The sequence below is a fragment of the Choloepus didactylus genome, chromosome 3 (genome assembly GCF_015220235.1).
Source record: "Choloepus didactylus isolate mChoDid1 chromosome 3, mChoDid1.pri, whole genome shotgun sequence".
NCBI lineage: Eukaryota > Metazoa > Chordata > Mammalia > Pilosa > Megalonychidae > Choloepus > Choloepus didactylus.
Window position 1 is genome coordinate 153,607,525 of NC_051309.1, and position 25,003 is coordinate 153,632,527.

At 34.6% G+C, this 25,003-nt stretch overlaps 1 protein-coding gene across 2 annotated transcripts in view; it reads left to right on the plus strand.

Annotated features, from left to right (window-relative positions):
* The first annotated feature begins 3,595 nt into the window (after positions 1–3,595).
* Positions 3,596–25,003, plus strand: part of ELMOD2 (ELMO domain containing 2) — a 31,611-nt gene continuing 10,203 nt past the window's right edge. The window contains exons 1-8 of one of the 2 annotated variants that reach the window (XM_037830708.1): positions 3,596–3,699; positions 4,902–5,053; positions 6,719–6,747; positions 14,259–14,356; positions 15,949–16,078; positions 17,395–17,528; positions 20,677–20,745; positions 21,518–21,651. In XM_037830708.1, the coding sequence (XP_037686636.1) occupies positions 4,912–5,053; positions 6,719–6,747; positions 14,259–14,356; positions 15,949–16,078; positions 17,395–17,528; positions 20,677–20,745; positions 21,518–21,651 (736 nt within the window). In that variant the 5' untranslated portion in view covers positions 3,596–3,699; positions 4,902–4,911. The other variant, XM_037830709.1, reaches the window with a different exon arrangement.

Consider the following 25,003-nt stretch of genomic DNA (forward strand, 5'->3'; position numbering starts at 1 on the left):
TGATCTTTTCAGTCAAAGCCTCAGATTTACAAGTATTTTGGTGTCAGAAACTCTAAGAACAAGTGTACATGTGTTGTAATCGTAAGATCCCAGTGGCATACTTGATCCACTGCCCATTGTAGTTTCTTTCATAGCATTCTGTGGCTCAGTGTAGAGCTTCCAAAGGTTGCCATTGCAGAGGACTCTATTCAAATTAAGTCTTTTTCCTAGCTACTTTATGTATTTGGAGTAACAAGATCCCCAACTGTGGTTTATGTTTGTCAGAATCCAAATATCTGCACAAGGTATTGTGCCTCCTTTTTATTGACAGGCTCCTGGAGGGAGAGTAATTTATTCTTTATCATTTGTAGACAACCTCTGGTGGCCCAGCTCAAGTATCTTCAGAAACGTCACAGTTTGAGCAAGGCTCTGAAGCTTAGCTGGATTGATTAGCCATTCCTAACTAGTCAGAAGTGCTACTAGATCTCTCGATTTTTTCTGTGTTTTTTCCCAGGGAGGAAATTATCATAATGTCATCAGTATAATGAATAAACTTAATTTTTGGTGATCATGTCCAAATCCAATCTCACCAAACTGTGGAAGTGAGTTGGAGTGTTTCGATATCTTTGGGGACGCACCATAAACATGTTACATTTTTTCTCACGTAAGAGAGAACTGCACTTGATTTCTCTCTAAGGTTGAGGTACAGAAGATAGCATTAGCCTAATCTATCACAAAATAACAGTCATGTTAAGCTTGTTGGACCTCTTATACATCTTTTACAATGCCCAGACCAACAGATATTATCAAGGAAACTACCCTGTTTACATCATGATAGTTAATTAATCACCAAGAGCCCTCTATTTTTCTCATGGGCCATATTGGATTAAATAGAAAGTATTAGTGGAGATTAGCCCTCTGCTTCTATTGTTTCTTAATGATGATGAGATTTCCCATGTCCTTCCAGAATCTGATACTGCTCGATATTCACTACAAGGGAGGGTATGAGCATGTCACAGGGCTTCCATTTTGGATGTCCAATTAAAATTACTTGAAGGGCTGAATTTTCTGACATTTAGCTTTAAGACGGTAATGACAAGAAACTTCATCATAATTGAACATCTCTTTCTCTCTTATTTCTCCATCTGCAGCTTCATAGTGATTCTGTTACTATCTATCACAGCATTTCCATATGCCTCAAGTGTCAGTTTTCATACCTTAATATTTCCTTTCCATTACCTTGCTGGTATTATGATACATTTTGCACCAACATTCAATAATCCCTAAAAGGTTTTCTGCTACTCTCTGCCACTCAACATTAACTACATCACACAATTTTGGACTACTCACCCGGGGTCTAATGAGGATTTCTTGGCCTTCAAGTTAATCATCCTTTTCTACCACAATCTTAAAAGATGAATTAAAATCACTACCCTGTGCTAAACACACCTAATTATTCTATCTCCCTTCAGCATCACTGGATTGAAACTCATCCGGTCTGGGATAAATGGAACATATCTGATAAGATATTAATCAGTAACCATACCAAACAACTCTTTCCATTAAGCATTTTCTGAAATAAAATTATTAGCTCGTAGGTTGTTTATTCTGAGAATCCAAGAAAGCAAAGTTTCCTCAGTACTACTCAGAAATGCAACCAAACTCCTTTACACTAAAGCTTTTGTTTTCCATGTAGGTATATCTAATAAGACCAGACAGACACATACACATTAGGTCATAGACCCAAAAATGTTCCACCTTCCCCAACAAGCCAGAATCCTAATCTTAGGACTCTACCACTATTTGGCCAGCCAACTAGAAGGAAAAAAAACAAAGAGAATCAAAGAGAAAGAGAGATGTTCAATCTTCTCTGATGGACAAGACTAGTCTAATATCTCTACCAATTATACAAAGTGAGTTAGTGGAAAAGAAAAGAGGCAATCAATATGCACATGGCAATTTAATGTACAGTGAACCTGCTTCTAATAGATAAGTTCAATTAATTCCTCAGGTTCTGACCAACAGATTAGCATACTCCTCTCTTGGGGAAAAACATGGATAGAAGTAGACCAAGAGGCAGCATGGAGACAGGAGAATAAAGTGACTCTCTGCACTAACAACTTCCAGTATAGCACTTTGAAAAGGTAAAAGGATTACGCATAATTATATTGTAAGATTATCTCACTTTATATTACATGAAGGTCTTCTGTAACCATGGAGGCACCCCTAAAATAGAAGTTAGTTTCTATTTCTTCAGTTGCCAAATTGGCTGTGCAGATCACTTTGCCTTTCTGGATCTTTTTATCTACAATAGGACATATTCAATTAGATCATTTCTAAGGTTCCTTCAAGATCTAAGACACTATGATATTACTTTTATAGTATATATCCAGCTTCATTACCAAGTTGATTGTTGATTATTTGGGGCAATGATAACGACTTATGCAATCTTCACATGCCTAGTGTTCTACAGTTAGTATTCTTTTTTAAAAAAATTGAAGTGTGGAAAATAGATTGCTTCAATTTGTGTTACCAAGGGCATGGAAGGAATACACACACGCTGACACAGGGTATTTCTGTGATACTGGTTGCTTCTGAGCAAGGAGACTGAGGGTGGGTGGCATGAACTATTTTTCAATGTATTCATCTTCTACTCTTCCCCTTGCTCCTTCACCACCAACCACACTGGCCTTCCTGGTGTTTCTCCAACACATCAAGTATGCACCCATTTCATGTCTTTTGCCCTTGTCCTCCCTACTGCCTGGAACAATCTTCCTCCAGATAGCCTCATGGTTCATTCCCTTACTTCATTCAAGACTCTGCTCAAATGTTGCCTTATCACTGAGCCTTCCCCAACTATGCTCTATGCAATAACTTCCCAATACTATTTGCATTTTCCTTTTGTAACACTGTTAGTGCATAATAGGCAATCAACAAATGTTTGTTGAATTAATGAATGTACTGTTTGAGGATTTTTTTTTTTTTTAAATCAGGTGCATAAATTACGTTTTCAGTAACAACAATTAGTTAAGGTATAAATGTTTCATGCATTAACTGCTAGGTGTTTTTTGTTATGGGATCAAATCCAAACTCCTTTTCTCAACATACACAGCCTTATCTACCACGTAGTGAACATGGGCACGTCATATAACTTAAGTTCAATTTCCTCATCCAAAAAGTGGGGCTAATAATAGTAATCACTTCATAGAAGTAAGAAGCTAAAAGTAGGTGAAAGCGCTTTTGTAACCTCGGTGCTATCCAAATTACCAAAAGTATATTGCCTCTTCCGCGTTTGGAGCCTAGGAGCAACACACATTCTTCACTTGCGCAAAAGACTTTAAGTTTATGGCTAGAAAAGTCTCTACAACAGCCCAGGAGCAACCGCTCGCCAGGGTGGGATATACGTCCAGGCTGCCGTTGTCAGGGAAACGGCGCGGGCGTCGCTAAAATCGGAGCACTCGCGCTTGAATAACTCCGTTCAATCTCCTTTAGCGTTGGCAATAGGTGGAGCGCGGGCCAATCGGAGAAGGCAGGAGTGGCGAATGGGCGGGCAGAAACCAGGAAGGCGGGTCTCGGTCCGCTGCCTGACTTCCGGGTCACAGTGCTTGGAGGCTCCGCTACGCGGGTAGCGTCGTTTCCGTTGCCGGCTGTAAGGGCCGGGTTTGCAGTTGGGGAAACCGAGGCAGCTCCAGCTATCCATAGTTCTTCCGCTGCTGTGAGGTGGCTGCTGTTTCTTCTCCCCTCACCCTGCGCTGTTTCGGTGCGGGCTGCGCGAGTTCCGCGATGTTCTGCGGAAGGTCCGCGGGTGTCGGGGCCGGCGGGGCTTTGTCCGAGCCGCCCGGTCCTTGTCTCAAGCTGTTGCCACAGCTGGGCTCGGCCTGGCTCCGGAAGCGGGGCACGGCGCAGCAAATCCCCGAGGTCTGGGGAGTTCAGGCGTCGCGAGGTTTGCGTTTCCTCTGCTTAGCAGTTCTTCTTGTCTTGTCATTGTGACCGCGGACTAGATGGATTCATTTTAGAGAGAGTTCAGCTCATCTCTGATGTGCACTGTTTCTGGACAGACCTGCTTGGACTTTGAATTTTACAGTCTCTTAGACCCTAGCCCACAGATGATGTTTTTGTGGGAAAGTTTAAGGGAGGAATGAAATGAGTGTTTTTGTTTGTTTGCATCCCCACTCTCTCCCCCATATCGCCTCCTTTTGGGAGCTGAAGAATTTCCATATGACATAAAGAATCAGTTTAATGGAAAGTGTAGTTTTTGGCTATTGTTTCTGCCCTTCAGCTGTTGAATATAAAAATCAAGATTTGGCCAAGGTGTGACTACCCCATGTTCAATTTGTATACTTCAGTTTGTAAGCCGTATATAGTGTTTCTGTTTGCTGGCATCACCAGCCTTTGAAACAGATGATGTAACTGAAATTATCCATAAAGGATAATAAGAGCTTATTCCTTATAAAAACAATTATGGTGCTCTATATATTTAATTGATGCTGAATTTGGGTCTTCGTTTTCTTTATTGAACCCCAGTACTCTTAAGAATGAGAAGTTAAAATAGGAAAGTGAGATATGAAATAAAGTTATTTTGCAAAAAGTGCAGACCTTTTGCTATCATTCTTTCAAGCCATTAAATAGTTTGATTCTCAGTGAGTTTAGAATTTTACAGTTAAATTTTTTAAAGTGAGAGATTGACCATTTGCCCAGCCATCAGTTTGTCTAAGTGGTATATACTGCACCTGTCATTGTTTTCTTAGATGCTTAACTAAACACTGCCACAAAGTAGACATAATGAAATAACATAATAGATAGTAAAATAATTTGGGGTTTGAGGAGTTGAATAAACTATAAACAAAATATGTGTATTTATATATTGCAATTTTAAAATCCAATTTATAGTCATTAAGCCTGTCATATATTTCCTTCTCCAGAAAAAAAAAAATGTTTCTTTCTTTGTGGGAGTTCTTCTATGGCCACTTTTTTCGATTTTGGATGAAATGGCTCTTACGACAGATGACTGGAAAGTGTGAATTGCAGCGAATTTTTGACACCTATGTAGGTGCACAAAGGACACACAGGATAGGTAATGTTTTTCAAAAAGAAAAAAACTAATAAAATTTTAACTGAATATTTTTTTCTCAATACTCCTAGTGAGAGATGCACTTATTGTGACTTCTGATCAAGTTACTTAAATTGTTTCATAAGCTTGAAATCCAGTTGTGAGTCCTTTTAGCTTTAAATTGTATGATTTTCTAGAAAAAAGAAGCAGATTGTTATTTAATTCCCCTTGTTTGCAAAGATTTATCTTCTGCAACTCCTTAAGTTTATCAGGTATGCCTTAGATCACAGCTGCAACCTGATTTCTAGAGAAAAGTCTCTAAACTTCTATAGTCCCTTTGAAATTTTCACTCAAATGATGGTAGGGTCTGGCTGTAGATCTATTTTTATACACAGCATCTTCACCAATCTTTTAATGTTTTACTGTTATTTCTGAAAGAACCGTAACTAGGTATCCAGTGGTCCCCAGGAATGATTATTAGACTCTGATTCTGCACAGAGTAGTCACTAGACACATGTGGCTCTTGAGCACTTCAAATGTGGTTAGTATGAATTGAGATGTGTGGAAGTGTAAAATATACACTGGATTTCAAAGACTTTATATGAAAATAAGAATACAAATACCTTAATTATTTGTACTTCTGTTGAAATGATAATATTTTGTATATATTGGTTTAACTATTTATTAAAATTATTTTTTTTCTGTTAATTTTTATACTATTTAATTGGCCAGCATTTTAGTTTGCATTATATTTCTTTTGAACAGTCCTGCCCTATTACTTTCCAAAATTCCTGAGTTCCACAATGCTTGAATGAAAATATTGCTTTAAATGACAATATAGATGAGTCAGAAATGTTGTTTGAGGTCACTTCTCTTGGGCCAGGGTAAGGAAGACCAGTATCTACTGCAGCTCATGCTCACTGTGTTAAATGGAAAAATCACAAATTAACCAGATCCCCCTTTTTTGTTGAACAAGTATGCTTTAATTAAGAAATTGACCCCTGTAAGGTTTGGGGAGTGGGGTGTTGACAATTGGAACATATATCTAACACAACATTGGAAGAATGACAAACTTAAGGAAGGAGTAAGCCTCCAGGCAGATGAATGAATGGTAATTACTTCCCTAGTTTTCTCAGAACTTTGTGGCTAACTTTAATCATTGCCTGCTCTTTTGATTTGCCCTTTTGACTGCTCTGAGAACAAAGTACCTCTTGATAAGAAACCTCTGCAGGCAGGGTTGGTTGGTGTTTTACAGTTTGTGTAGGAAGAGCATGTATTAATGCTTTACTTTGTGGCAATAGCATTTTTCTTGAATTTCTCAAATTGTGAAGAAAAAGGAGACTATTAATAAATGTGCCCAAAACTTAAAAATAGACTAGTAAAAATGTTCTTGTTCCTGAAACAGAAACCAAGAATCCTGAGGCTCTTTTACTGTTTGTTTGGTTAGAGACAGTTGGGCAGATAATATAGTGTCATTTCATATCACCACTTTGTTATTGTATAGCTCAGTTACTAATGTCTCAAATATAGTCACTGTGAATAAAAATTTAAAATGTTTTCTATGTGGAAATTCTATTTTCTAGAACTACTAAAGTAATTTATTACTGGTTTGATGTTTTTACTATTTGTTTATGGAATAATTTATAAACAGCATTTAAGTGTTAACAAATTTTTTTTTTTTCATTTCAGAAAATTCCTTGGCATATTCCAAGAATGAGGTAAGATTGTATCAAGATGAAATTCTAGAAAACTTAATTTGCAGATGGTTTTTCTGTAAAAGAATGCCTCAATTTTAGAATTAATTATTTTTAAGACCTAATAGAAGAGTCTTTGCTATAATAAGTATTGAGTGAGATTTTTCCTCTTTAGAAGTAATATTCTGTTTATTTTTTAAAGTTTTTTTCTGGGTATATATGTTTGTGTGCTACTCATGGCACAAAGAATGTGTTTGAATTATTTGTCCTGTTTTGAGGTTTTGCTTGTTTATTTTGCCTCAAGAAAGCAGAGTCTTGGACTGTATTCTTAAGATAGGTTCTCATATGAGAGAGAGACAGACAACTTGGATAGTTACAGAGGACTCTGGATCTTGTACCTTTCAATCCAGTAAACATACCTCATGCTATATACTAGTCAGCTTTTGCTGTGTAACAAACTATTATAAAATCTCAGGGTCATATAACAGTACACTATTTCTTGCTCATGTGTCTGTGAGTTGGCTGGGGAGGCTCTTCTTCAAGCTAGAGTCAAGTTCAAGTTTGTTCTCATTGTCTCATCCTGGGACCTAGGATGGAAGAGTTAGTGGGTCCCTGAGAAATATTCTTCTCACAGTGAGTGCATCACTGAAGCCCCAAGGCAGGCCCAACCACATGGGCATATTTTAAGTCTCCTTGCTTCGAGTCCATTAAAATCCCTTTGGCCAAGGTAAGTTACATGGTCAAGCCCTGGTTAAGGGGTGCTTTGGTTGGCCTGTGGCTATATAACTGAGTTATAGGGAAGTGAAAAATTTGGAAAATAAGACAGTCTACCACATGCTGTTAGTTCCCTATTGTAGTTCATAATTTTTTTCTTTATATGTTATTTGGTGTTGCAAAGGTAGAGTAGAAGTCATCTAGACCATTGTTTGAAATCCATAGTGAATCACAGCCAGCATTAAGCAACAACAAAAGAAATGGCATAGAAAATAGTTAGAAAACATTGTTTACAGTAAGGCTAAATATTATGAAGTTTTTATTTCAGATATTTTTGTGTGCATTCATCTGTATATATTTCAGATATACATATACATGTGTATGAAAGTACTTGGTCATGTAAAATGTGGATCAGAGTAAAAAAATGTTGACTTGCTATTGTCTGGTGACATCTTTATGAGTTACTGACTCATGGCTAGAAACAAAATGGACATTGTTGAATGTTGCAAGCATACCAGTTATGTTCTGGAAGGTAACCTGTAGAAATAGTACTTTACTGATTTAGTTACAATCTAATTTTTTATTTATGAATGGTCTATGTATGAATAACTGTTACATATGAATGAATGTTGGAGGGAGGGGCCTGCTTGTTCAGAATACTTACAGTGATAAATATACCTTTTTTTTTTTTTTTAATTAAATTGCAGAGGCCCAGAAAGTTAACAAATAGTTAATTCTAAAAATTTATACTTGATTCTCCTTATTTGAGGTAGTTATGGTCTATAAAGTCTCTGGGAACACTGAATTAACAAGCCATAGCCCCTTGGAAGAATATACTTAGGTTTGTGCCAGCCTCTCACAACATTTTCTCAACCAATTAATACATAACTTTGTTTTACCTCTGTTTCTGTTTAAAGGCTCCTAATATCTTTTGCTTCCTTCCTAAATTTGCATACAGCGATTCCTTAGGAAGTTCTTTCTTTCACCACCCCCATCTAAAAACAGTATCATTGCCTTCAGAACATCTTAAAGGAACATTTAAACAAAGCTACTGAACATAAATGTAAGCAAGTTTAAATTGCAATGAAGGGTAGATAATTGGAGCTTTAAATTTTATAATCAGTTGATTTGATAACATTGAATTCCAGGCGAACAGCAGTACAGTCATGCCTGTACGAAGCTTATCTAACAGTAAGGCACATCACAGCCTTCTTGGCTTATGAACACTAGACAACACTTAAATACTAAGCTTGGGGGCTATTTTAAACCACAAAATCACCAATAAAAAGGCACAAAAATGCAAAAATGTGGCACTAAATATACCACAAAAAGGACACTTTTTCATAGGACAAGAGCATTGCGGGCAGAGCATTGCCTTGTTTCACCCTCTCCTGGGAACATGCATGCCTGATGACTCACTTTTCTCACAACTCCATGCGTATCCATGAATGACCATGAAAGTGCCTGGAATGTTGATTTAGAGGTTACCAATAAACTTTAGAAAATAGGCTAATTCACTAATACGGAATCCGTGATAAGGATCAACCATACTAATGTTCTCAGTGATGATGGGGTTAAGCTAATACAGTATACTGCAAGATTTTTAGAAGTTTGAAACACTCATGAAAACCTCTTATGTACTTAAATACTTAATATTACTAATTATTGCTGATTTTACTCTATTAAGGCTGATTTCCTAAAGCAGTGCTCTCAAAGTGTGGTCTAATTATATTTTGAACCATTCCAAAATGGAAGTTCTTTCTGTCATTGTTGAAAGTCAAGTCTCATTAACTTGTATTTTACACTAAAGGCTACTTATCAATTAATATTAAGGGTGACTAAACTTTATTTATGAATAAAAATTGAAAAATGAAAATTAACGCTTTATTAGAATTTGAGAAGCCTAATTTATTGTTCTGCTAAATGTCTGACTGCCATGCAATGTATGACCTTATTGTAAAGTTCCACTGTATTGATGCATATGCAGGTATTTGAAATTTTTGAAATTTAGGGAAAGAATACTTTGTCATTCTAATATTGTCTTGGTTGTGTTTTTGATTGTAGCTGCCTTCCTAGCTTTTAAATGATAATGATAATGTTCTGGCTTTGAATAATAAATATTTTATGATATGTTTAGTTGTCTGTGGGTTGATGGTATAGTGAGGCACATTTGCGTATTTTTTGGTCTAATTTTCCAAAAGCTAGGCTTCTGAAAATTGAAAAATGAAAATTAATGCTTTATTAGCCTAAGTATTGTTCAGAAGTGAAACATTCACACTCTGTTTCTTTGGGGGTGGGGATGAGATTTTGGAGCTTTCTACTCCAATCATGGTGACAGCACTCTCAATAATTAAAATTTTGATGGTTAGCAATTAAGCTTACCACCATTAAAGCAACAAACTAAATAGTGGGCCAGCTGGTTTGCCAAAGAGAACTAGTGAAAAGGTCAGCCAAGAAGAGCTTCTGGAGTCAGAATAAACCTCAAAGACTTGCTTCAAAAATTACCTCTGCAAAGGAACCTGAATTTAATAGAACCAATTTAGGCCCAAGCACTTTGTTGAAAAAATGGAGCAGTCAGCTGGTGTGGAACTTGAAAGTTGCCTGTAATTTAGCAGTGGCAGATAGCTTAACAGAGAGGTCAAATAGAGTCAGGGTTCTGCTAAAACTACTGTAATTGCAGGATGACTGTATGCATGTCCAAGGCTGTACCCTCTGAGGTCTGACATCAGAATGCAGCCAAGTTACTAAACAAATATATAGGCAAACAACAACTAAAACAATTCCCAGAAGGGGGCTGATCAGTATCCAGATTTGCGAACATATTACCTATGTTAGCAAGAAAAAACTGTGAGATATGTAGAGAAACAGGATATCATGCCTCATACACAGGGGGCAGGGGAAGGCAGGCAACAGAAATTGCTTGTAAGAAGGCCCGGATGGTGAATTTAAAAGACTAAGAATTAATTATAATTATGCTCAAATAACTATAGGAAGATATGCCTAAATAAATAAAGGGATATAAGATTAAAATGTCTCATCATATAGAGACTATCAAAAGAGATAGAAATTACAAAAGACAAAGAACCCAGTGTAAATTGTGGGGTTTTAAAGTGCAATAACTGAAATGAAAAATTCATTAGAGAGGCTCAACTGTAGATTTGAACCAGTAGAAGATTCAGCAAACTTGAAAATAGATCAATAGAAGTTAACCCAAAAAACAGAAGCAAAAAGAAGGAAGAAAAATGAAAAGCCTTAGAGAGATGTGGGGCATGATTAAGTTCACCAGCATATGTGTAATGGGAGTACTAGAAGGAGAGGAAAGAGAGAAAGGAGCAGAAAAAAAAAAATCCGAAGGAATTATAACAGAACTTCCCAAATTTGGTAAAAACAAGACATTAATCTACATATCCAAGTTGCTCAACAGCTCCAAATAGATTAATCATATAAAAAAATACAAATCAAGACATATGATAGCTAAAAGGCTGAAAGACAAATTGAAACATTTTTAAACAGCAAGAGAAAAGTGGCTCATCATGTACAGGGGAATCCCAGTAAGAGTGAAAGTTGATGTCTTCATCAGAAACAGTGGAGGCCAGAAGGCAGTGGAATAGCATATTCAGAGTGCTCAAAGGAAACAGTTCAACCAAGAATCTTATATCCAGTTAAACTATTTTTCAACAAAAAAGGTAAAATAAAGAAATTCCCAACCTGAAAAAAATTGTTGCTAGCAGACCCGTCCTACAAGAAATTCTAAAGGAAGTTCTACAGACTGAAATCAAGTGGCCCTGGACAGTAATTTGAATCCTTAAGAAAATCAAAAGAGCAGCAGTAAAGGTAATTTTGTAATTATGGAATAAAATATAAATACATATTTCTTTTACTTTCTTCTCAACTCATTTTAAAATCCCAGAAGGCTGTTTAGAAAAGTTTTTTTGACAAGGTGGCCCTAAGGTTAATACAGAAATGCAAGGCACTTAGAATAGCCCAAATAATCATCTAAAAGAAAAACAAAATTAGAGACCTTATGCTGCTTGACTTCAAGGTGTTCTAGGCAAATAGAAATAGACTGACACATAAGGGTCAAAAGATTTTTAACAAGAACACCAAGGCAAATCAATGGGGAAAGGAAAGTCTTTTCAACATATGGTACTGTAACAACTGGATATCCATATGGGGAGAAAAACCAAACCTCTACTCCTATCTTACACCATCCACAAAAATTAATTTGCTATGGATTTTAGACTTTTGCTAACACAAAATCTTTAAATCTGGAAGAAAGCATAGGAGATTAAGCAACAATTTCTTTTAGAGAAGGAACAATGCTGCCGTTTACAAAAAATATAGAAAAATGGGACTTCATCAAAATACAGACTGCTTATCAGAAGACACCTTTAAGAAAATGAACAGGCAAGCCAGAGTGAGAGAAGATATTTGCAATATATATATCTGATAAAGGACTTATATCTAGACCATATGTAAAGAACTTCTAGAACTCAGTAATAAAAAGAACGCAATTTAAAAATGGGCAAAAGAACAGTCACTTAATGAAGGACCGTGTATGCAAATGGTCAATACTCACTTGAAAAAAACTGCTCAATATTATTAGTCATTTGAGAAATGTACTACATACCTACTAGGATATCTTAAGTGAATAAGATTGACAACATCAAATGTTGGTTAGTTCAGGTAGCAGTGAAAATGGTACCACAGCTTTGGAAAAGGTTATGGTAGTTTCTTTAAAGGTTAAACATATATCTACTGCATGACTGAGCAAGTCCACTCCTATGTGCCTGTATAATAGAAATAAAAATAATATGTTTACAAAAATGTCTAAAGGATGTTCATAGCTTTATTCATAATAGCCCCAAACTGGAAACAATACAAATAGCCAACATGAGGAGAACGAACAAACAAATTGACATGTTTCATAAATGGGATACTACTTGGCAACAGAAAGGAACAAATTACTGGTACAAACAAGAATGTGGATGATTCTTAGAAATATTACATTGAGTGAAAAAAGCTAGACACATAAGAGTACATATTTTATGATTCATTTACATGCATACAACTAAGTGATGATAGAAATAAGAACAAAGGCTGCTTCTTCGAGGAGGGATTGATTAGGGAAGGGGCATAAGGGAACATTCTGGTGTGGGGAAAATGTTCTATGTCTTGATAGGGGTATGTCTTACTTTGGTATATGCATTTGTCAAAACCGATGAAACTGAACACTTAAGATCTGTGCATATCACCATATTTAAATTATACCTCATTTAAAAAAAAAGATAAGGTAATGGAATAGTATATACTGGAAAGAATATTTGCTGAGAGACCAGGTGATGTGGTGACATGACTTCTAGTCTCAACTGTGCCCCTAGGTTTATGCATATGTTGGGCAAATTCATTTAATTATTTAGACACGCATTCATTGAAGTTCAACAAAGTTTTGAGCATCTAACCAGAGCCAGGTGTGCTGCGCTGAACATTTAGCTCAGGATATAAGATAAGAGAAAGATAGTCTGATGGTGAATGTAGATAGGTAAACACTGTACAACCTGCTAAGTGCTCTAACTGAGGTATATGTACACAAAGTGCTGTGGGAACATATAAGGGAGTAGCTAACACCAGAGGACTTGGGAGAACCTACAAAGGTGGTGACATCTGATTGGGTTTTTAATGTTTTAGAGTTGGTAATGTTTAAAAAGCTTCCACCCATGGTGAAGGTAGCCCTTTTACTTGTACTGATTTTTACATTTCAAGACCTTTCCTGTAGCCAATAGCCATAGTATCCCAGGATGTGATGAACTAGACCTTGTTAACCACAGCTGTGTCCTTTCTGATTGTAGACTCTTTGATCATTTTTCATCTCAGCTTTTCATTTTCTCTGGGAATACTCGCTCGTTCTTTCTCTTTCTTTGAATAATCTTATGCATTGTTTAACATTTCTTTTACTGAAACTGTTCCATTTCTTAATGTATCATTTGTTGAATATCTCCATCGATTCAGTAATTATTTGTCAATTACATATTGTATGCAGGGTATGACAGGTGAACCAGATACAATTCTCTCCTCCAGAACTTTTCCATTTAATACACAAAAAAACTATACTATAAAAAGTACTAAGGGTTATAAAAAGTTACAAATACATTTTTATGGAGCTTCTAAGAGAGGAAGCGTCACTTCCACTTGAATGAAATCAAAGAAAGCTTCTTGGACCTGGCATTTGAGTTAGCTTTAAAAATGGGAAGGATTTATATGTTTAGAGATGGAGAAAAGCACAGAATAAGCAGAGGCATTACTAAAGGTAAGGAGGGTCTTGCTTGCTTGTTGAAAGAAAGGATCCAGTGGACATTTATAAGAACACATTATTTTAAAAAGAAATTTTTATGCTTAGAAGAAGAACAGAAGGGTATAGCTAAGCTGTTACCAGTGTCTATCTCTGGTGATAGGATTACAAGGTCATTTTAGTTTTCTTTGTGCTCTTCTATGTTAAAAAATTTTTAATTATGTAACTTTAATTTTATAAAAAATATGTTTCATAACACAGTATGGTGGCAGCTCATTAGCTGAGTATTCATGAGCTGAAAGGCTGTTAATTCTCAGTTAAGAAAACCTTCATCTGATACATCACGCCGCTTCTTTCATCAAAAAATATATGTACTCAAGTGATTTTAGCCTAGAGAAAGTTTGAACTGCTTTGTTTCGTTTTGCATTTTAGTATCTGATTTATAAAGTTGATGAAATGCCTCAAGACTAATTGCTTTTTACAGCTATAAGGTATCTTTTTTTTTCATTTAGCTTCTCCTTTACATAAATAGGTTTTACGGAAAGCTACACATGTCGTTCAGAGTGAAGTGGACAAATGTGTAGAAGATATAATGAAAGAAAAGAATATTAACCCTGAGAAAGATGCCAGGTATGCTGTTTTTAACAGTATTCTTTTTTATATTAGGTGTTTGTGTCCTAGAGATCACATACAGTTATAAAGCATCAGAGCTGAAGAGGGTGTGGAGATTATCTGCCATTTTCCTAGATTAAGAATTGAGATCCAGAGAGGTAAGGTAATGTGTACGATATCACACAGCTAGTGATAAAAATCAGGGATAGAGGCCATATCTCTTGGTCTGTAATTGAGTACTATGGCTGGTATTCCATCTGCTTTCTTTAACATAACTTATTACTTTCCCAAAGTTAAATAACTGCAGCTACTATGTCCTTTAAAATTCAGCTTCTACAGTCTGAGTTCGGTGGCCTTGCTCTGTCCTCACGTAGAGCTCTCTATCATAGCATTTAATCCATTGTACTGTAGTTTTGATTTGCCCTTTTTCTTCCCCAATTTAATATAAATTCTAGATTCTTTAAGCGACCTTGACTTACTCAAGTTTTGTGTTCCCAGCACCAGTACACTTACAGAGTAAGTTAGCAGTTCTTCATTTGGCATTTTCTCTGTGAATATGGAGGAAGGAGAAATTTATTTTGGATGCAACAGGTAAGGGTATAGAAGAAAACTGTGAGGATAGTTCCACAGAAGAGGTGACCTTTTGAGTTGGACCTTGATGAATGGATAGGAGAGACATTCCATGCTGAAGAACAGTGCCAGCAAGGTACAGACGTGGAAGTAGTACTTGAGTATCTGGAAACTATAGGGAGTTCTTTGTGTCTGCAGCATGGAATACATGCAGAACAGTGGCTGGAGAAGTATTGGAGTGCTAGACTAGAGTCTTACTTGCCATACTGAGAGGCTTATATTTTGCCCTCTGGTTTTTAAGCAAACAAGTTACATTATCAGATTTGTATTTTAGGAAGATGAAGGAAAGATTTGAGGATGTAGGAGATGGGTAGAGTAAATGAGGACAAAGAGAACAGTTAGGAAGTTCTTGAGTCATTGATGTAAGAGATGACAAAGATATATAGCAGGGGAAATGGAGACAGGATTGTTTTGAGGAGCATTTCGGAGATAATAGAATGGATAAGGATTTGGGTACCTTTGAATGTATCTTTGATAGAGAGGAGGATCAGAACTTTGAGGGTCCTCGCTTAACAAACCGATGCTTAGTGATGTCATTAATAGATGAGAATATTAAGAAAAAGAATATTTCTTCAGGGGAGATAAGCTGTCGAATTTGGGGGGAACTGAGATAACCTGCCGTGGAGCTGTCCATAAAATCCTTGGAAACTTAGGTATGTTGGTGATACCTGGCAGTAAAAATTTGAGAATTATGAGATTGCCCAGAGAACACATGAAAATCAGAATAGTACAAATCCTTGAAATTGCATAGTTTGCAATTCTTACCATGTTGTGTCCTCTTTCTAGACCGTTTTACTCATCTCCTACATAAATGCTTTGTATAATGCTGTGTGTTTACTGAGGTTCTTGTTGCTTACTGTATTAAACTGAAAGCCAAGAAATGCTTTCTAAATAGACATGTGAACCACAAGGTATAGAAAGCATTACTTCATTGTGATAAAAAGGTATTATTTAAAACATAATAATTTTATCATTTTCAGTTTTAAAATCTGCATGAAGGCATGCTTACTGCAGATATCTGGTTATAAACAGCTCTATTTGGATATAGAAAGTGTGAGAAAAAGGCCATATGATTCTGATAACCTACAACATGAAAAGCTACTCCTTAAGGTAAATTTTCATTTTCCAAATTTTGAGTTATTGTACACTACGAAAATAAATCAAGCTTGAGCTGATTAAGATCATATATGCAAATTCTAGAGGCTTATTCTTCCATTCAGTTTCTTTGCCCTGTTAGAGAACTTTACTATGTTGGATTTCATTCATATGGAAAGATTTTCAGTTAACTATTTTTATAATTTCTAATGTGTTGTTTATATTCAAATAAATTTTATTTATTCAGATAACTTTTAACCATATTCAAATAAATAAATTTTATAAATTGTATGAACATATTCAAATAAAATAAGTTTCTGAAATAAACTATGAACTTATAATGGGAAATCTTTTCAACCAAAAAGTATTGATCCAAAAACTTCAGATTTTCCCTCTACTTTTTATATAAATTGCTCAGATACGTTAAGCATTTTTTTTCAGCTTACTCTCAATATGTGAACATAGATAGACCCTTTCAGATTATTATGCTAAATCTTTTGGGATTTATGGAATGTTAATTGCAAAATAATAGCAGAATAGATTTTAAAATTAAGAAAAGTAACGAAATTAAATATTTCATATTTCTGAAATATCAATATATGAAGCCAATGTGGTACTGAAATTAAAGAATGTTAGACCAGAAATAAACTGTAGAGGTCATCTAGTCCAGTCCCTTTATTTTAGAAATGAGAATTCTAAGGCCCAGAGGAGATGAAGGGATTTGCTTTAGGGCATAGAATGGTGAGATCTGAAATAGACTGAGTCTCCTGCCCTTCCACTACACCTATTCTAATTTTATTTTAAAATAAAGTTGGAGAAAATAGCACATTGATCTTAGAATTAGGAGTTTGCCATAACTAAAGGTATTGTGCAAAGAAGCATTGATTGTATCTAAGGAAAGTCTGGAATCTCCTTTTTGAAGGGTGTTGACCACAGTAAGAGACGTAAGTTTAAAAACAACAACAAACCCTTTTCTTTTTCAGGAAAAGTATAAAAACATACTTCACCCAATTTTAAAATTAAAAACAAAACTTGGTTTTATAAAATTAGAGTAATAAAAGCACTTGATATATATGTATTAATTAGTAAATAAACACGTCTCATTGCTTTGTTACCTTTACAAACCTACTGTTCATTATATTGATCTTTTTACTTGGAATAAGTGTACTACATTTTTTAGAATAAATTCTGTCTGTGTTGAAACTATGATTTGTCCACAAAAGTTGTTTAATTGACAGCATTCCACTGACTCTATAAGATATGAGAAGGAAAATGTCTTGGTAAATTAAGAATATTATTATTATTTGTAATATGGAAGCATGTTTATACAGCTTTGGAATCTTCTAATGCCCAACAACAAGTTGAAGGCTAGAATCTCCAAGCAGTGGGCTGACATTGGTTTCCAGGGTGATGATCCCAAAACAGATTTCAGAGGCATGGGCATACTTGGATTAATCAATCTTGTGTAAGTGAAAATAAGTTTTCTTTTCTTCTGTAAATGAAATTATATGCAATCTTCAATCAGATTAAATTCTAATAAGAATTAATATAGTTGTTTCATTCTGTCTCTGAATTCTAATAACTGCAATGCTAAAAGTATTTACTAATGTGCTGGCAACAATATAAAGGCATTGAACATATATTTGAGTATGTTTGTGTGATTTCTTTATTTACCAATACTTTTCCTCTTCCTTTCTCTTCCTAACATCCCTTCTGATGCTTCCCAGGGAAATATGTAGACTCTTTTCTTACTACATTTCCTTACTTGCCTCCCTCTCCTGGCTCTCTGATCATTTGGCAACATAACCAGATAAAGTGATAATAAAATCTCTTCACACTTGCTCTTTGCCCTCTAAAAGAACTGATCTGAATCTGTGACTTTTCACCATCTCTTTGAACTCTCCTGCTTCTTCTCTAATACTTATGCGTGGGCACATATGTAAAATCCCAAAATCTGTAACTCAAATCAGAATTGACAGCAAATAGTAGTTTAGAATATAAATAGGAAAATTAATTTCTTCCTGTAAGGATATGCAGCTGAACAGATTCTGGTATTTTAATCTGTCCATCGATTGTCATTTACACACAAAGAATGTCTAGAATGGGAAACCTGACTGTTAACAAAGTTTGGATAATACTTGCTGTGAAAAAAATTAGTCCTAAAATTGAGTTAAATTAGGTTAATATTGAGAGATAATCTTTAGGTCAGTATAGATAGTGCTATTTTTGAGAAAATAGAAGGTAATATGGTAGAGTTTTAATATCAACAATTTTTTTAATTACAATAGTATTTAATTTTCTGTAATATCTAAATTTTAAGAGTATGAAAGTTTTCCATAATCCCAGCTCCCAGAGATAAACACAGTGCAGTAGACTTAATAATAATAATTACAAAAGTTGAGATTGCCTATTTCCCACTTTGATAGAAACTTCCATTTGGAATTTAAGCAGAATAAATAATTTGGATAAATTTTAAAATATTTTAAGATTCATTATGTTTTCAGACCCAAGGATCTTTTGTTTTGACCTTTAAGGGCCATCTTTCTTGTCACTTTTAAACTACTAATTTTATATCAACAAAGATACTTGAACTGATTCACCCATAAATTAAACACATGGTAATTCTGGTATTTTTTTTCCTTGACTTTCTCTTAGTATCCTTGCTTCTAGCTCTTTTCTTCAGAAATCAAGATTTCTGAGCATCTGTCAGAAAATTTAATTTACCCTAAAAGCCTAAATGATTTAATAGAATTAGATTTCAGGCTATGGCAAAGGACCCTGATACACTTCTTAAACGACTTGCAGATAGTTTTAATTCTTTTTAGAGCTAGGATCTACTGATTTGAAAGATATTCAAGATTCAAATAAATTATTAATTATTTGATTGCCAGTGATGTGTCAGAATGGTGGAAAACATAGAATTAGCTCTGATTCTTCTATAATGATATTTATTGTCCTGTATATGGAGTTGTGACACATCAGGATAAAAATAAAGATATAGTAAAGGAACTGAGCAAGTTGTTAAAATACTTTTATGTTATTTTTCAAAATATCTTGGCTTTTGTCAGCTAATCTTTTGGGATATCCTGTTGCTTTTAGGACTAGCTTGTAGTTTGATAGATAACAGATTTCCGGTAAATGAATGCTTGAGGCAGCTATAGAAGAAGAAAAGATACATAGAAAATAAACTCAGGAAAGACTATAGAAATAGAAGGAGCAATGTCATGGACCGTGCAAGTTAAGACCAACAATGTAAAAAAGAAAAGAAAGAGAAGGAAAAAAAAGAAAAAGGAAGAAAGAAAGGAATTAAATTTGGATAAATTAGTTTTCCTTACTGTATAGATATTTTTCACCATTAGTTACTGCTAAGATAGGGTTTGGCTAATTAAGTTCAACAAGAAAGTTAAAAGTTACTCTGTATTATTGATTGACTCTTTTAAGGATAATTTGATTACTGATTATTTAAATGCTAATTAATATTGAATTATATTAGGAGTATGATGTACAAAAATGAAATATAAATGGATTTTTAAAGACAACCTTAGGGGTGAAATAGGAATATTAGAGTATTTAAGAAAAGCATTTACTAGTAAAGCAGGACTCTTTATGTTTTGGTATTTACAGGGCTTTTGAGTATCTGATGAAAGCTTTTTATAGCCTTTCTCCAGAAAATGTACACACAGAAAAATATTGTGCATTACTTAAGGTAGTTCATGGTTTCTCTTTCCTGGATTTCTAAGTTAATAACCCTTGCTTTAATAGGTTGAAAATTAGTGAAGAAAAAATGGGAGTCTATAGTATTATCCAATATATGAAAAAATAAAGGTGGGAGGATTTAATTAGGAATTCCAGTGCTTTATGACAGCTTCAATGATTGTGCCTTCCAAAATTTAAATAAACCATGGAAATCCATTTTTTATTCTACCCCTTATCCTCACATAAACAGCCACTCAGTCATCATATATGTGTGTATATACCATTATGAGATGATCCAAAGGTTTGAATAAAAGATTTGGTTCCTATTTTTAAGAACTCAAGGAGGTTGCATTAGTACAGGCCAAAAGAATGTATGAGCCTATAAAGAGATCTCTTTATATATTTGTCATGTTGTATTTGCTAACACTTCTGTTTTATGGCCAGTATTTTTAGTTTTATCACTGGTCAAAGAAGGTTATTGACTTTATTATGATTGCATGTAAAGTGATTTTAACAATACAGATTTAAGCTGCATTAGAAGGAAAAAGCCTAAGTAAAAGGAAGAGTGCCCCAGCAGATATATATTGATTATTTTACAGAAAATTTAATATATCCAAACAAAAAGAACTCTGGAGTTGTTTATTTTTAAGATACATAGGAAGTTTCTTTTTAGAACATTTATTTTTAAAAAGAATTTATAGTCTTGCCAAGCTGCTATGTCTTGTAGTAGATAGGACTGATAGCTCTGAATTAAATTTTGATTCAGAAGCATTTGTAGTCCCTGAAGTGAATTAGGATGAAGATGTGATGATTGTGGCAGTGGGCTAAAGCTTTCCTTTTGACAGTAATGTTTTAAATGCTTCTGACTATCCTAAATGTTGAATGATTTTTGTTCATTATTTTTTTAAACTTTTTAGGTATTTTAGTGAAAATTATACCCATGAAGCTCATCAGATTCTTTCCCATTCAAATCATCCCAAATTAGGGTAAGCTGAATATATTAAACTATAATCTCTTGAATTTAAGATGGTTAGATAATCTGAATTTCAAGGCATTTCTTCAAATGAGATTAATATTATTTTAATTAACAATTTTATAAAGGATATTTTGTGATACATTATTTTTAAGGCTAAATGTTATGAATGAATTTTTATGTATTTCAATACATTTTTATCACAAGATATAAGTTATTCTATAAACTGAAGATAAGGGCCTTTATAAAATTTTTTGTGAGAAATAGATTTGAAAATAAGAAATAGCTCTGAAATAGGAATGGGAAAATGGAAAATACCTTTAAAAATTGTGAAGTGAAATGCAAATTGAGATAATATTAACCTTATTATTATTTTATTTTTATATTCCATTGTTATCTAATCTTTGAAAAAGACCTTATAACAGGTATTAGATCATAAAAATAAATTCCTCTGGTAATGAAAGTGGAAATATTAGATTATTCAGTATATTTTAGAGATCAGTGAGATTTGTTATATGTAGTACTTTTTTTTGAGGACTTTAGTTTCAGGTATTTATGTGAACAGAGCTTTATTTCTTAGAATGTATCCAGAAAATTAATAACCTATAAAAAATAAACTTTTTGGATACATTCTAGTATATTTTTCTTAATATGTAGATTATCATAAAATCAATACTCTATTGTTAATGGAACACAGAATTTTTTTGGTTATTCTTCGCCTAAATTAAAATTTATTTTGTGAGTTATTTGGCTAGCTGGTATAACTGGTAATGTTTCTGACATAGGTATTCTTATGCAATAGTTGGAATCAATCTTACAGAGATGGCTTACAGCTTGCTGAAGAGTGAAGCTTTGAAGTTTCATCTCTACAACTTTGTTCCTGGTATACCAACAATGGAACACTTTCATCAGTTTTATTGTGAGTATTAAAATAAGGTAAAATCATATTTTTTAAAAAGTTTTTATTAGCTAAGTTGTAGGTTTATAGAAAAGTCATGCATAAAATACAGAGTTCTTATGTTCTGCCCTGTTAGTAACACCTTGCATTAAGGTGATACATTTGTTACACTTGATGAAAGAACATTTTTATAATTGTACTGTTAACCATGCAGTCGATGATTTATATTAGGGTTCACTGTAAAACCAAATATTTCAAAGACAATTTTAAAACCATTAGGTATGTATGTAGTTTACACTTGTTTTATTGTTTAGGATCTTTGAAAACATAAGAAAATAGTGGAAGATGTATCCCCAAGTATTTTATAATTCAGTTTATATATTTGCTGGTTAGAAAAAGTTTAGGCAATTTCTTGAAAATTTAGGATTCATGTAGTTTTTCCTCTAAGCCTCCTTTTCCCAGTCGACTATAAAATGAATTTTCTTTAATTCCTTTAATTGGAAGGAGAAAATCCTTCAGAGAGTCCCCATTACAAAGCTCTATAATTCAAACCTTGATAACCTCTCCAGACTCATCTTTTGCCCCAATACCCTCTCCCGCCCCAGTCTACAATTAAGCCATACTGAACTTCCTTTAGGTTCTCAAATGTATCATATTCTTTCTTGCTTCTAGACCTTTGCAGGTGTCATTCACGCAGCCTTGAACATTGTTGCTGCTCCTTCCTTTCTTTCCAGGTGATGCCTACTCATCCTTCAAAGCTCAGTGTAAACAGGACTTTTCTGGGAAGTCTTATCAGAGACTTTGTTCCTTCAGTTATCCATTTCTTTCTTCATTATTAATCTTTCCTTCTCTATTGGAATAGTCAGAATCAGCCAGCCTCCTTTTTTAGGGGTAAGGCATTTCAAACCAAATCTGCTTCGAACTTTCTCCCTGCCCTCCAGTTCTTTTCTTTCATCTGGTTGCTTGAAAATTGTTTGTTTCCCACTGGTCTTATTTTATTTCTTCCCCTTAATCTCCCAGTGACTCTTGTAGCATGGGGCTTAAACTCCTGGTACTTTGCTATCTGATAAATTTGTTTTCTCCAGTGAAATATATCCCTTGTTTAATGCTGTCCATTGAACATAAAACAAATGTAAAAATAATCAATCAAAATTATTAAGCATTTTATTGTATTTAAATAAACTGGAGGAGGAGGATGGTAGGTAGGAAAGCAGTACAACATGATCTAAGTCTGTTATTTTTACCCTAAATACAAGTAACTTGAGGATCTTTGGGTACTGTTGGCCTCCAGTGCACAGCCCTTCAACATTGACATCTCAGTCAGCTCCTGTCTAGGAAGTACATCAAAGTAATATGTAAGGTAGAAAAGTCATTATAGAGCCCTTTCAGTTGCCTTGTTTCTATCAGTTTAAGTCCATAAGAGCCTTGAGTCATCTTGGAAACAAGCTTATGGCTTTTAGATTTTTTAACCATTTAAACACTGTCCACTTTCCACAGGATTTTATATCCATCAACTTATTCAGCTCTTAAGCAGAAGTTTTAAAAAATTAGATTTTCATATCCATGTACCAGTAGAAGTTTTAGTCTAATTAAGTACTTCTTTTCTTCTCAAAAAGAATCTGTTATTAGAAAATAATTTGAGAATTTGAGACCCTGTTTTTTGAACGTATGTATCTTTTTGCTAGATGTTAAGGGGGAGCAATTAGCAAATTGACGCTCCAAGGTCATGGTTTTCTGTCTAGAAGAAAGAACGATGAAGACATTAGCTTTCAAATTTTTTATTTTCCAGTGATATGTCTCAATCTTCCCCTTCCCCCTTTTATCTCTCCTACCTTTTGTGTTTTTTAAATAGCAATTTTATTGATCTGTATTCACATACCAGATAACATCCAAAGTGTACAGTTAGTGGTTCACGGTGTCATCATATAGTTGTGCATTCATCACCACAATCAATTTTTGAACATTTTCGTTACACCAAAAAAATAAAAATAAGAATAAAAATAATAAAGAACACCCAGAACATCCCATAACCCTAAAACCTGTTATTTATTTATTTATTTGTTTATCTGTCTATCTATCTATCTTAATTTTCTTACTCATTTTTCCATATAATCGTCTTCAGGAATCAAGGCTACTGCATTTCATTACAGTTCAGTAGTTTCAGGTATTTCCTTTTAGCTGTTCTAATGCACTAAAACCTAAAAAGGGATATCTATATAGTGCATAAGAATAACCTCTAGAATGACCTCTGGAACTTTATTTTGTTTCATTTCTCTTCCCCCTTTTGGTCTAGAAGGCTTTCTGAATCCCACGACTCCAGAGCCAGGCTCATCCCTGGGTGTCATGTCCTACATTGCCAGGGATTTTTACACCCCTGGGAGTCATGTCCCACATAGAGGGGAGGGCAATGAGTGCCTGCAGAATTGGCTTGGAAGAGAGACCACTTCTGAGCAAAATAAAAGGCTCTTTGGGGGTGACTCTTAAGCATAATTATATGTAGGCTTAGCTTCTCCTTTTTAGGAATACATTTCAAAGGTTTGGCCTATTAAATTGGTAGTCCCCAGTGCTTGTGAGAATATCAGGAATTCCCCAGGTGGGGAAGTTTAATATTTACACATTTTTCTTCAGTACCTCAAGAGGGCTTTGCTTATACTTTTTATTCTCTGTCCACCTAATTCTGGGATGCACTGGGACATCACACTAACTTGTACAAACTAACAAGATCTTGCTCCCTATTCTGGATTCCATGTAATTATGGTGTTCAAATAAACTGGCAATACAAGTTAAGTTAGATAGTGTGCTATGGAAAATAGAGACTTTGCACCAAATAAACATCTCTTCCTTTGGTCTCACACAGAAGTTGAAGTTTTAAAACAGAGTCAATATCATCCTTTACCCTTTATTCTGATTTGCTTTAGTGCTAACCAGATCTGCTTCATTCATATCTCTAATTGAAGTCTGATCTCTTTGTCAGCTTTTTTAACAGTTGCTGTATAGGGTATTCAGAACTCTAGCTCTGAGTCTCAGGTGTTACACAGATACCTAAAGTTCCAGGGAATGACCAGGTTATAAAGAAAGAGCTCAGCACCTCAGAATTTAGAAATGAACATAACAGCTCAGGAATAGATGTGACTGCTGTAAGAGCTTACAATCTAGGAACCTTTGCAATAAACCTTCCCCTGATAACCTATGCTGTCAAATTCAATTTCAGAGTTTACACATTATATTTAGTCCATATTAGTGAGATGTTATAATATCGTTTTTGGCTTATTTCACTCAACATAGTGTCCTCAGTGTTCATTCACCTAGTTGCAGGCCTCACAGCTTCGTTTCTTCTTGGAGCCACTCAATATTCTGTTGTATGTATACACCA